The sequence below is a fragment of the Centruroides vittatus genome, unplaced genomic scaffold, assembly GCF_030686945.1.
Source record: "Centruroides vittatus isolate TY-2023 unplaced genomic scaffold, ASM3068694v2 contig_350, whole genome shotgun sequence".
Classification (NCBI taxonomy): domain Eukaryota; kingdom Metazoa; phylum Arthropoda; class Arachnida; order Scorpiones; family Buthidae; genus Centruroides; species Centruroides vittatus.
Genome location: NW_027122173.1, coordinates 25,143 through 38,876, shown reverse-complemented (window position 1 = coordinate 38,876; position 13,734 = coordinate 25,143). Strand labels below are relative to the sequence as shown.

At 32.2% G+C, this 13,734-nt stretch overlaps 1 protein-coding gene and 1 long non-coding RNA gene across 3 annotated transcripts in view; one reads left to right on the top strand and one right to left on the bottom strand.

Moving 5' to 3' along the window:
- Positions 1-13,734, bottom strand: part of Rpn13 (regulatory particle non-ATPase 13) — a 22,399-nt gene extending 8,665 nt beyond the window's left edge. For both annotated transcript variants that reach the window (XM_067269424.1, XM_067269425.1), the window contains exons 1-6: positions 13,445-13,734; positions 13,252-13,368; positions 3,634-3,853; positions 3,455-3,548; positions 2,992-3,161; positions 2,079-2,114 (exon numbers count right to left, since the gene is read on the bottom strand). In XM_067269424.1, the coding sequence (XP_067125525.1) occupies positions 2,079-2,114; positions 2,992-3,161; positions 3,455-3,548; positions 3,634-3,853; positions 13,252-13,368; positions 13,445-13,648 (841 nt within the window). In that variant the 5' untranslated portion in view covers positions 13,649-13,734. The remainder of the gene's footprint in view (positions 1-2,078; positions 2,115-2,991; positions 3,162-3,454; positions 3,549-3,633; positions 3,854-13,251; positions 13,369-13,444) is intronic.
- On the top strand, positions 5,503-7,290 carry LOC136974520 (uncharacterized). The gene is made up of 3 exons (XR_010880649.1): positions 5,503-5,804; positions 6,315-6,425; positions 6,546-7,290. It is a non-coding gene; the product is annotated as an uncharacterized lncRNA (long non-coding RNA).

Below are 13,734 nucleotides of genomic sequence, written 5' to 3'. Positions count from 1 at the left end.
AATACCTATTTTGCTCGGCAAATTAAAAAAAAAAAAAAAAAAACTGTCAGTTAGCAAAATGGTAATGTAAAAACTGAAAAATAGAATATTTGTTAACAAATTCATTAAAGTATGGTACTGAGAAATATACTGTTTTTAGTTTAATTAATTTTATACTTTTTCTGTCTGATCATCATTAGTTTGAACCCAAATTATTAATAATGATAGCCAAATACTAGCTGGATTAATTAGGCAATAAATACATAACAATACCAAATGATATAAAACAAATTTGCTACTAATTATGCCTAATTTAAAACTTGTGTTGATATGGTGACATTGCCAACCTCTTAATAAATTTGTTTAAAGCATTTGGAATCATTATATATTTACTGCCTGATTAATCAAACTAGTATTTGGATATAATTTTTGTGTTATTAGCAAACAATTTGTTCTAAAAATATCTTACAACTAATAAGTTAAGAAAGTTCATACAAGCAAATTCTATGATCATTATTGAAGTAAGAAGTTCTAGGAATTTTAAACACAATTATCTTCAATTCTTGAAATATACTTGATGGGAACAATTATGAGTGTGTTTCAACAAAATTGCAATGGAAGTTGCAGATGAGGCAATGGGGAAAAGTACATATCATTCTATCGGAAAATCAAAAAATGAATGCACCTGTTCTTATATCAAAAGAAATGTGGTCCAGCGTGACAATTACATTAAAGCAAACTAATTAGATTTTGATTCAAACCGCTACATTCAAGATCCTGACACATCAGAAATAGCTGAGAAAAACACAGAGAATGTTAAGTCAGTGGAATAAAAAGACAAAGAATTGAATCCAAAACCATGAAAAGTGTTGATAATTGCACAAAAATTTTTCAGAGGATATAAGGATGCCAATTTGTTAGAATTTTTGCAAAGTTGATTATAAGATGCAAAAATAATTTCTCCTTGGTACCACTGAAAGTGTATTGCCAGCAAGAAGAGTGCATACTGATGGTTCTGAAAAGTTGCAGAACAATTCTAAAATTTTCAACTTGAATACTAGTTCAAATGAATTAAGGGTATGCAAGAATTTTTCTCTACAATTTTATGCATTTCTGCAGATATGATCAACACTGTTTATAAATATAAAGAAGGAAAATCTTTGTTGGAGCAAATAATAGAGGTCACACATAAGACTGAACCCAAAAGTTTGAAGAAAGTTAAAAATCATATAGAAATATTTCTGACAATGGAATTGCACTACAGAAATGACACCAGATGACAAAACATTTATCTTGATCCTCATCTAAGTTTCACCAAAATGTATAACTTAAATAAAGAATAATGCTTAAATGATAATTGCAAACCTGCTAGTATGATAACATACAGAAGAGTGTTTTATAATGACTACAATTTATCATTTTATGAACTGAAAAAAGATCAGTGTCAACTTTATATACAATACAATCTTACTAAAGATGTTAATCAAAAACAGTCACTTGAGTGGAATATACAATGTATATTCAACAGAAGATAAAATGCAACCAAACTAAATTTATAGACAAAGAACTCTGTCAAATTTGCCAAAAGAATACTACCTGATTTCTGACTTGGAATTATTTATTATATCTAAAGCTTCATTGATCAATAACTTTCTGCATGTAGCCACTAGCCACTCTACAAAACATCAAAATATTGAATAATGCACACCACTTAGTGGTGGAAGTGATAGTTTTTCCCCCATCAAATGTACTTTCTACATTGACCATAGAGGAGACTAAGCCACCCAGCTCAATATACAACATATAAAACTGTAAGAAAGTCAGAGTCATCCTTTGTCCTTTAGAGAAAACTGGCTCAATGAACAAGACTGCATAGACCAGAAAGTTTTAACATACAATAATCATTACTAACAAAATTAGTTAATATTTTATTATTCATGAAATGCAATATACATTCAATACCACAAGAAAGACAATGTGCAATTTCAAATCACAACAGATTTAACAGAAATTTTTTGGATCTTTAAATATTTTTTAAATAATTTAAAATACTTTTGAAAAATATCTTATAAGTACAATATTACTGATTTTTAACTTACTTGAAGTATGAACACTTCCTTCTTTTGAAGTTGGAACTACAAAATAATAAATATAATTATGTGAATAAACTACAAAATTAATTACCAGAATTAAGAATTATATTGTGGTTAGATGCTAAAAAAAATATTAATGAACAACTATTTACTGTACAAGTTAAGAATTTATTAATTCATACGCTGTTTCAACTTAATAATAACTTACATATTACATACTTCTATCAGAATCAAAACAAAACAACATTACTATATCACTTTATTAAATATTGATGATCAAGAAATTAACCATCTAATATTGTCTAATAATAAAATTAACCATTGCTAAAAAATAATATACAGTCAAATCTTGGTACAGCAATTATTATAATAAATATTATAATAAATCCCTCTATAACAATAAGAAATGAAGTTCCCTATGCAATTTGTATTAGCTTAACATAAAATTTCTTCCAGTTGAATTATATCCTCTACAACCATAATGCAGTACATTTAATTTTAATTAATCCCTGGTTTCTGGAATCAAAATATGGTACTCTCTTAATACAGCAATTCCGGATAAACATTACTTGCAGTCAGTAAACGTTAGTGCAGATGGTAGATTGACAAATTTAGCATATTTTTGGTGTTTTAGCAAAAACATGCTAAATTTAAATTTTTTATTAACAATACTATGATAATATATGTATTTTTCTGTTATAACATTGTCTAACTTTGAAAAAATAATCCTATGTACAGTCAGACAAAACAACATGAGGAAGGGGATACTTTTTAAAAAATTCTCACTAAAACAATCTCTGTACAACATTTTTCTTGTTCTGCTAAATATAACTATAGAGGGATTTGACTCTAATTTAAAAATGGTAAAAATATAATTATAAGAGAAATTTATAAATCATTTTAAATATAAAAAATTTACCATTTAAGCCAGATAAAATATTCTGAAGATCACTCAATTGGATATGTGATGGATTTGATTCAGTCGTTGTAGTTGAAGGAGCAGAGGTAGTTACTGAGGTAGCTGTATTTGATGAAACAGTCGTTGCAGTTACGGATGATGTAGTTGAAACTGTTGTTTCTGGTGCTGATCTATATATATTATATAATAGTTTATATATGTCTAAACTTTTGTGTAATTCAATTCTGCATATTTAAATTTATGGTTAATCTTTAATTCTCCTTTTCTAAAATAATAGTAACATTCACTTTCAAGTTTTAATTAGAAATAATTTCTTATCCTATAAATATAGCTTTATAAAAACTCAGATTGTTAATTTCCAACTTAAGAACACAGCATCTCTAATAATTAACAGTAATTCTTTTTATAAACTACAAAACATTATTCATGTTAAAATTTAAAAATAAATAAGTTTACTACTTACTCTGTAGTAGAAATATTTGACTGACTACTTGTGGGTCTGCTTCCACCAAGAAGTTCATTAAAATTAGGCATGCCTCCTACACCACCAACACTGCCTAAATATTGATATAAATAAAATGTGTTAAATTTAAGGTTGTAATTCTCTTTATGATTTGGTATTTGTTATTAATATAAATTTACCCAATAATTGCATAAGCTGTTGTTGACTCATATTATTCAGTAAATTTTGAATATCATTTTGAGTCAAGTTGTTGATTTCTGACTGTAATGAGCTACTTTGAGACGAGCCTCCTGAACCAAGACTATTGCCACCATTACGGTTTGAACCAAGAGGTGGTGGGTTATTCAAATATTCATTGACTTTACTGCAGTATTCATCATCTTTATCTGTTTTAGGCTCCTAAAATAATATATTTCAAATATTACAAAAAGAATAAAGTTAAATAAAATATTCTTATACTAAAAGAAGATGCTTATTCTTATCTTCTTATCTAACATACATCAACTCCTTAAGTAAATAAAAGACAAACACAAAAATGGTTAAGGCATAAAAACCAGACAGTTTATTCAAGGACAAATTTTTTTTAAATTGGTTTATTCCATCATTAGATCCTCAATAAAAATCCAATAATAACAACAATAAAAATAAAATAATTATTATTCAATTTCATCATTCTTGTTCAATATTCAAGTTTGTTTCCACCTATACAAATGGGTAACCATCTCAAGTGATCAAGGTCTCCAGCTCAACCCCCTCAGAATTCAATTAAATTTGACACAAAGGTAACTAAGGATCTTACACTAAGCCATACAAAATATTAGTCCCATATGTTGCATGATTCCCGAGACATGTCAAAACGTGAAGACATTCACAAGCCACCTATGTATAATTAAACAGCCAACTTTGTTGTCCATAAGGATGGAGGGATGAAACACCAAATAAAAGGGAAGATGAGAGAAGGTAATGAAGAGTTCATCTGTTCATTCATCAAGATCATGACCATCCACCATAGTGCTCCACTCCCACTGACTTTCTTGCCTGCTTGTCCACTGATCCCTCACCACTACACCTAAGTGAGCCTGATTGCACCATCAACAGTTTAGATGTATGTGCTGAACCCCATACAATTGGAACTGTTTAATTACACTTTCAAGAGTGGCTACATCTAAAGTTATGCCTGGAACAATGAACTTCTTTATCTTGACCTAAGAACTCTATTATGATAACTTCCCATCCTTTACCTGTAAGTTCCCCTATATGCAACCACTTGACAGATTAGAACATGGGTCCCTGTGATCCGATTGAATTCACAGGTGATGCCAGAAGATCCGACCCAGGGGGTGCTGCAGTCATAGCTGTCACTATCTTTGCATAACTTTATTTAGGGTTTATCATACAAGGTCTGTTCAAAATGTTCCCAAACTTTTTGAATAGCGCACCTCCAGTTGGTTATTTTTTAATCCACTTGGTGTCTGTGGAAACCTCCCAAGTAACCTCTTTCAATCCATTTGTTGATATCTTGTTTTGGTGATTAGTTATGGCCGTTTATGTGAAGGGGTGTTTGGGAAGGGTGAAGGGCCATTTATGTGGGGTTTGGCGAAAAATCGGATCCACGAAAATGAGCTCTTTGAAGGAGCAGAATTGTTCTGTGAAATTCTGTGTGAAACTTGGGAAATCTTTCATGGAAACTTTTGAGTTGATTACCAAAGCTTATGGTGAGGATGCTATGAAACATACCGCATGTTATGAGTGGTTTACCCCGTTCAATAAGGAATAGCAATCAGTTCTGGATGAGCAGACGAGCGTTCTGGATGACCATCAACGTTCACTGATGACCCCACATCAAGAAAGTGAATGATCTCGTTCATGCAAATAGACATTTGACTGTCAGGGAACTTGCAGAGGAGTGTGGCATCTTGATTGGTTCATGCTATGAAATCCTAACTGAAAAATTGAGGATGCATTGAGTTGCCTTGCCTGATGACACAACGCCACCTAGGAATAAAGCCTCCAAACGCTTTCAGCAACCTCGTGTGACATCACTACTAGCGGTCCTTTCTAACGACTGTTTCCAAGCTCGTCGTGTTGAACACGCTGGTTTTCAGTCTTTTGTTCTTCGAATTGGACTTATTATTTACTTTAATATATTTATACTTTCACCATACTTTCTAGCTAAGGTTTTTTCAGGATAAACGATATGCCTCGAAAGTGTTGTGTACCAGCTTGCAAAGGGAACTATGCAACAGGACCAAAAGTTAGTGCTTTTAGTTTCCCTTCAGATGAAGTTTTACGGCAGAAATGGATATCTGCGATTCATCGAGACAACTTTGTACCTACAAAACAGTCAGTGGTGAGTAATTTAATTCTTTTTTTACCTTTTAAGATGGAATAAACCTCATAAGCAGGCCGTTTTTAACTGGTAAACAGTACTTTAGAATAGCTTACTTTGTTTTAGCTTTGTAATTTCTTTTGTTTTAGCTCATAATGGTAAGTTTGTTTGTTTAATGAGAGAGAGATTCGTTTTAAATTGCTTTGTTCATAAAAATTTATGTCAATCTCTATCTATATAAATGCTTTTGTTTTAGATATATTTAATTTTTAAAACATTTATATGGAATCACTATTCCAGCAGGGAAGATCCAAATTAGAAATTAGCAAGTATAAACCAAAGCATGTTCTGCTTAGTCTATACTATAGAGAATATGCAGAATACGAATACTTTAATATATTATTATTTGTATTTATAAACATGGAAGTTCAGAAAGTACCATACAGTACATACAATTAGGAAATGGAAATGTATGAATTAGCATTAGTGACTTTAAACATTAACAGGAATTAACACAATGCTTACTTTCAGGTATGTGAATTACATTTTCACTCAGATGACATTGAACGAACCACAAGTATGTATGACCCAAAAGTGGAAAACTTCTTACTGCACCATTAGATCGGCCAAGAATTAAGAAAGGTAAGAAATATTTTAAAATTAAATTTTACTGCATGTGATTGTCACAGTGATTTTTTTTTATTAATCAAGTATCATTTGTCACCTGATTTATTTAAACTGTTACTTGTTTATTTTTAATAGGTGCTGTTCCTTCATTATTACCAGGATGTCCTTCATATTTATCCAAGCCAGCCAGTAAAAGAGAAAATCCAGAGGATCGACGACAGCGCTTGGAGAATGCTTTCCTTAGTAATGCAATGGAAGAAAGCATGGAGTCGTATGCTAAACTAGAGGAAAAGTTCACTTTCACTACTTTTGAAGAACTTCAGACCAAGCTAATTTTATGTGAAATGGACAAAAACTGGGTTCGCATTCCTAAGGATAACTGTATATGCCTGATTTTAATTAATAGTGATTCCTACCCTAAGGTATTGTGTTGTGCAATAATCGAAGAAGACTTAATGGTACGTATTTTTGTACAGAATGTCGTCGTTAAATTTCTTGGTAACACTAAGGTGTCCACAAAGATAAGTAATGTAAATAAATTAAGTGATATCCTAAAACTTGCATATCAGAAGTTTTCTGGAGTAACAGATGATAGTCTTATTGAAAATATAAACACTGTTGACAACATTTTAAAACAGATTTCAGAAGTACTTCCAGAGCAGGAAGGTAAAATTCGATTTTTAAGAGAACAATTATCGTTAGTTAAATGTACTAGTACACAGCTAAGATATGAATGGGATACTGTGGTTCTTTGGTCTCTTGTGCATTCTATTAGCCCACATGCATATAAATTTTTGAAAAGCAGTAGTGTGTTGACAATGCCAAGTCCAAATACTTTGGTTCGTGTTTGTAGCCAACTTAATACAAATCCTATACGAGAGCAGTATTCCCAAAACTTTTTAGGTTACATATCTAGGAGAGTAAATACATTGAGTGAAGAAGACAAAAGTATTCTTTTGCTAGTTGATGAGATACATTTAAAATCACAATTATACTATAAAGGTGGAAATATAGTGGGTAAATCTCATGACTCTGCTAAATGTGCCAGTAGTGCATTTGTTTTCATGATTCAAAGTTTGGATTCACAGTACAAAGATGTATGCCACATTCTTCCAGTTAAATGCATTCAGGCTAATGTTCTTTTTGCACTAATAAGAGATATTATTGTAAAACTTGAATCACTTGGATTTGAAGTTTTAGGTGTTGTTGCAGATAATAATGCAATTAATAAAAAAGCAATTTCTTTATTTAGCAACCCTCCAGATTTTAAGATTAAATATGATCATCCAGTTCAAAACCCAAATGAAAGATCATTATATTATTTCTGTGATACAGTGCACCTGTTAAAGTGTATAAGAAATAATTGGTTCAATAAAACAGATGAAGCTCTGAGCTTTCCAGATTTCAGTGAAGAGTTGAAGGGAGGCATTGCATCTGTTAAAGCTTTAAAGATGCTTCATCTGTTAGAAAAAGACCAATTATTAAAATATGGTAGTGCTTTGTCACTAAAGTGCCTCTATCCTACTTCTATTGAAAGGCAGAATGTGAAGTTGGCTATTCAAATATTTAATAATAATACAGCTGTAGCTTTGAGACATATGAAACCAAAAAACAGTATTGAAGAATGGGAATCAACTGCCATATTTACTGAAATAATATATCAGTGGTGGTGTGTGGTGAATGTGAAGACATTTCTTAAAGGTCAGAGGCTAAGAAATCCACTACAAGAACCAGTAACTGCAAATTCAAAACATATACTTGAATTTCTTAATTGTTTTCTCTTGTGGCTCAACAACTGGAATCTTTTAAATGATGATAAAAAATTAACCAGAGAAACATACTGCATTAAGGCACACTACAGCTGCTCTTATTGATTTTTGTGATTATTGGATTAATGTAAAAAAAAGAAACTACCTTCTTCTTGGTAAAATTCAAACAGATAGTCTAGAGGACAGGTTTGGCAAATACCGTCAAATGTGTGGTGGAAACTATCACATATCCCTCAGACAGTTATTTGAAACTGAAAGTAAGTTGAGGGCACGAAGTATATTTTCATTAATATTGAAATCTAAGAAAAATGGTAATATACTTATAACTAAAGATGATATCTTTGTTGAATGCACTGCAAATGTAGAGGATATTGAAAGTATTGTTGTTCCTGATTCTTTAAATATTGTTGTGGAAGAATATGATTTTGAAGAGATAGGAGAGTGTACATGGCCTGTTCTTCATTACATTGCTGGCTACTGCTCACATCAGGTCATTAAATCTGTAAACTGTGATTACTGTAAAGTCTTTTTAACCTCTGATGATAGTAGAACAGAAGACATTAGCTTAATACTTTCTATGGATAGAGGAGGTTTAACATATCCAAGTGAAGATGTTGTTTTGTGTACTACTTATGTTTATGTTACAACCCAGAAAATGATATCAGAGAAGGAAAAGTTATTTCTAGAGCAGGGCAATCAAAGAGGCATACTGATGAAAGCAGCTTTAAATAATCTGTCATCTGATTTATTTGCTGGCCATAGATGTGTAAATGGACATAGTACAGACTTGATAATTAAAAAAATTTTACTGTGTTCTTCAAATATTTTGCTAAAAAATTATGCGAAAAAGATCAATGATATTTTGAAGCAAAAGGATGTTACCACCTACAAGCGTCATAAACAAAACTGAGGTACTGTATTTTATTTACAAGCAAAGTGATTCTGTATAATGAGTTTTAAAGATATTGTTATTTTAGATCTGTTATGTTTATTTTAATAGCAGTCTCATCCTTTTTGTTTGTGTTTATGTATCTAGGTATGTATAAATAAATGTGTGTGTATAATTCTTATGTAATGGTGAATAAAAACTAATTTTAAAAATAAAATCTCAATTTTTTAATACTTGTTTTCGATTATTGTTTAACTAATTTTATGTAAGTATTCTGCTTTGTATAATAATGAATTTAAACAGTGTATACAGTATTTGTAATTTTTTTACTTAGAATTTCCTAGAAGTTATTTGATTACTACTATAAACCAACTGAATTTAGTGTACTTTCCATTAATAAAATATTGAAATATTTATCTGTGTCATCTTTAATTTTATTTCACTTTTACATATCAATGTTTAGTGCAACTATGCCAACTGCATTTTTATTTTCTGGAAATTGTTTTAATTAAAAACGAACGAAGGAACGATATCATTTACGACGTACTGTACAGTATCCATAACAGCATCGGCCGCATGCTGCTACGTCATCAGTGTCGTTTGGAGGCTTTATTCCTAGGTGGCGTTGGATGACAGCAGACCAGACATGAGTTCAAGTATGTTAGGAACTGTTTGATCAAGCTGAAGAGGATGAAACCTTCTTGTTGAGAATCATAACAGGTGATGGTTTACGGATATGACATTGAAACAAAAGTGCAATCTTCACAAATATCCCCCCACCCCAAAAAAGCTTGACAAGTTCACTCAAATGTTAAGGTGATGTTGACTGTTTTTTTTATGCAAAAGGGGGTTGTGCATCATAAATACCTACCTACAGGCCAGACAGTCAACACGGAGTACTACCTGGAAGTTATGAAACAACTAAGAGACAGAATCAGGTGAAAATGGCCCAAACTTTGAAGAAGTGGTGAGTGGTTTTTTCATGATAACACGCCGGCTCATTCATCCCTCAGAACTTGTGAGTTTTTGGCCATAACCAAGACCACTGTGTTTCCCCACCACCCTACTCACCTGACCTGGTCCCATGCGACTTTTTCCTGTTCTCCAAACTAAAAAACCCACTCAAAGGAAAAAGATTTGCCACCATTCCAGAGATAGAGAAAAATTCGACAGAGGAGCTTATGAACATTTCAGGACTGTTTCAAAAAGTGGAAACATCATTTGGATAAGTGTATACGTTGGGGAGGAGACCACTTTGAAGGGGACCCTGACCAATAAATTGTAACCGAGGTATTTTTTTTGTAATAAAGTTCGGAAACTTTTTAAACAGACCTCGTACATGGTATCTTCCTTAATTTATTATTTATATAAGAGTAATTTATAAATTTAACTCTTATTCACAAATATATAAAATTAATTCATTAATGTTTTAAATGATATATTAAGTAGTTAAGTTAAATATATTATGTAATATAATTTGTAAATTATTGTTAAATAAATAATAAAATAAGGAAGATTCCATATGTGATAAGTTTTAAATGAATTTATGAAAAGATAATATGGTAATGTAAAAACCTAAAGCACAAAAAAGGAGGACAAATTGTATTAAACAAAATAATTCTAAAGTATTGCATTATTATTTCCATTTGTAATTGTCCACATGAATATTTTCTCCCTATTGCATTAACATCTAAAACACAAACAATATCCATTCTTAATTAAATTTCTTGGCGACAACAAAGAATACAAAATAGCAATTTCCAGTTCTAAAAGAGAAAGCAGTGGTCTAAACCAGCCACTGGGCAGGTTTAGCAAGTTGATTTAAAAACCAGTTTCTAATCATTGTCTTAATCGAAATCATTTAGAAACATTGTTTTGGAAATATGCTTTTTCATTGCATCGTGGTTTTAACAAATTTTAAACTGCATTTACACTTCGTCTCTGCAAGTGGTTCATATATTAATAGGTTTAAATTCACATCTCATAGGTTCCACCTTAGACCAGCTGTTTTGTGGAAAAAATTTGACAGTAGTGCTGAAATAATGCAATTTTCTGGTTTTCTCAAGTTTCCATCTCAGGAAAGTTTCACCACTTGCAGATGCTGGCACTTATCTTAAATGCCAAGATGTTTTCATCAGTATTCTTAAAAAATAAATTCTTATATTATAGGCAAATAAAATAACTTAAAAGTAAACCAATCTTATTTGCTATTTGGTTACTTCTCTCTAAAACATTTAAAACATGAAACAAGTAATTACCATTTATAATGGGGGGTGTTTTGAAAAAAAAAAACCATAGGAATATGTCACATAGTCATTTTGGGTGGGCTATATCTCACAAAGGGTTGCTTGTAAAAATAGTTCCTTTGACTTTTTTCGTTCCTACGAATATGCTCTACAGCTCTGTTAAGGTCCCAAACATATCATTCAGAGCTTGAATTAAGCCCTAAAAACATAGTTCAGGTGTCAATTTAAAGCTCTTACCCTGTAGATGATGTTGCTTAAGAAAGATTTGAAAAAGATGCAATGGTTCAGGAGTGGTGGAGTGGCAAAGACACAATGTTAAGTCTAAGAGAAAAAACATCACAAGTTAGCAAGTAAGAAAGGTTGCGTGACACACTCGATGCCCATCTGCCATCCAATGTGCCACTCCACAACAACAAGCTTAAGCAATGGCATCTCGAACAACACACAGTTGGTAAGTGGTCTTACAATTTTTGTTTATAGCACTTTATATATGAGTTAGTGGAAAAATATTCTAGGTGTACAAAGTCCCTATAGAATTTCGGGACTTTGAGTATATATCTGAACTGAGGGGACTGAGACGAATTCAACAATACCCTACTTTTAGACTGGAGGCCAAAAATAAGAAAGTTATCATATTTATGATTTCTTGCCTTTCACAATGCATTCTACGCCATTTTAGAATTTTCCATTAGGTGGTATTCAACTGTTCGTGCTCCCGACAGACTCCTCCCGGAGTGGAGCTGCTGGCAGGCTGCCCAGTGTATAACATCACTAGTTATTAATTCACAGTAGTTCTTGAACAAAAGAAAACATATACTGAACTACAAGCAGCACCACCTAGTGGAAAAGTCTAAAATGGTGTCAAATGCATTGTGGAAGGCAAGAAATAATAAATATAACTTTTTTATTTTTGGTCTCGGTCCAAAAGTAGGGTATTGTTTGTCTTGTTCCAAGTTCAAATATATACTCAAAGTCCCAAAATTCCACTAGTTTTGAAAATGTCTAATGTCTATTAAATTTGGGGATACTATAGATTACTATCTACAGAATTTCAGGACTGAGTATATATCTGAACTGAGGGGACCGAGACGAGTTCAATGATATCCTACTTTTGGACTGGAGACGAAAAATAAGAAAGTTATCATACGTTTTTAATGCTTTCATTCAGACAGCACTGTAGTTGCTAGTGCTGCCATCTCATGGTAAAGTCTGCAAACAAATTTAAAAAAAAGCACTCTAAAAGGCAAGAAATTGCATGAACAGTTGAATGCCACTTCCTTTTTTTCTTTTGTTCAAGAACTACCGTGAATCAATAACTAGTGATGTTAAACAATCGGTGACCTGTCGGTGGCTCCCCTCCCAAGGGAAGTCCATCGGGAGCACGAACAGTCGAACGCCAGTTCCTTTTTTTTCCTTTTGTTCAAGCATCACAACTCCCGATCACGATAGTGTGGTCGGCTCGTAGTACTAGCTGACTGCAAGTGATAGTGAGACTGAGGAGCCGTAGCCCCCGAGGTCGATGAGTGCGAGAGTGTGCAAAAAAGACTTAACTTAAACTGTAGACGATCGTGTGCTCGTGGATCAACATCTGGCTTTGTTGAAGGTATATATGGCCGACTTGCCGGACTGCCTGTTAAACACATGATAGGCTTAGCATAGAGAGCGATGCGACTTCCGATCATCGCATGATTGCTGAAAAAAGTATGATAACTTTCTTATTTTTTGCCTCCGGCCCAAAAGTAGAGTACCATTGAACTCGTCTCAGTCCTCTGAGTTCAAATATATACTCAAAGTTCCGAAATTCCATAAGTGGTAATCTATAGTACACCCTTAAATTTGCCTCTTTTTTTAAAAAACAAAAAACATTAAAAGAAAACATGTAATGGTCTTAATCAAAATAATTACCTGCTATTTTTTTATATAAAATATAAATTTACCTGCATCCAGTAGAAACATTTTCTAGATGACGATTTAAATTTCAGAACGAAAACTCTTCCAGTAGTGCATTGAGCCACTTTTTTAAATTCGACGTCATCAGGAAAAATTATAAGATCCTAAAATATTAAATAAATAACGCGTTGTATTAAATATACTTATTTAAATAATACTGAGCATAATTATTTTACATACATCTTCGACCAATCCTGTTTTTCTATCCTTCCAACAGAAATGCATCAAACAATCTTCAGTCTGATGTATGTAAACTAAACCTTTTCTCTTATCTGGATAGACCATATTTCCTTTCATGCTCATTTTACCGGCACGAAATTCGACTAAATACTTGTTTTGTGATTGCAACGATGAATTCCCACCAAATAAAAATGATCGAGACATTCTTCACAAATTGAACTTACAATCGTAATTTAAACAGTACAAACCGAACAACTGAAATGACTTCGCAACTGAAACAATTCGCTTTA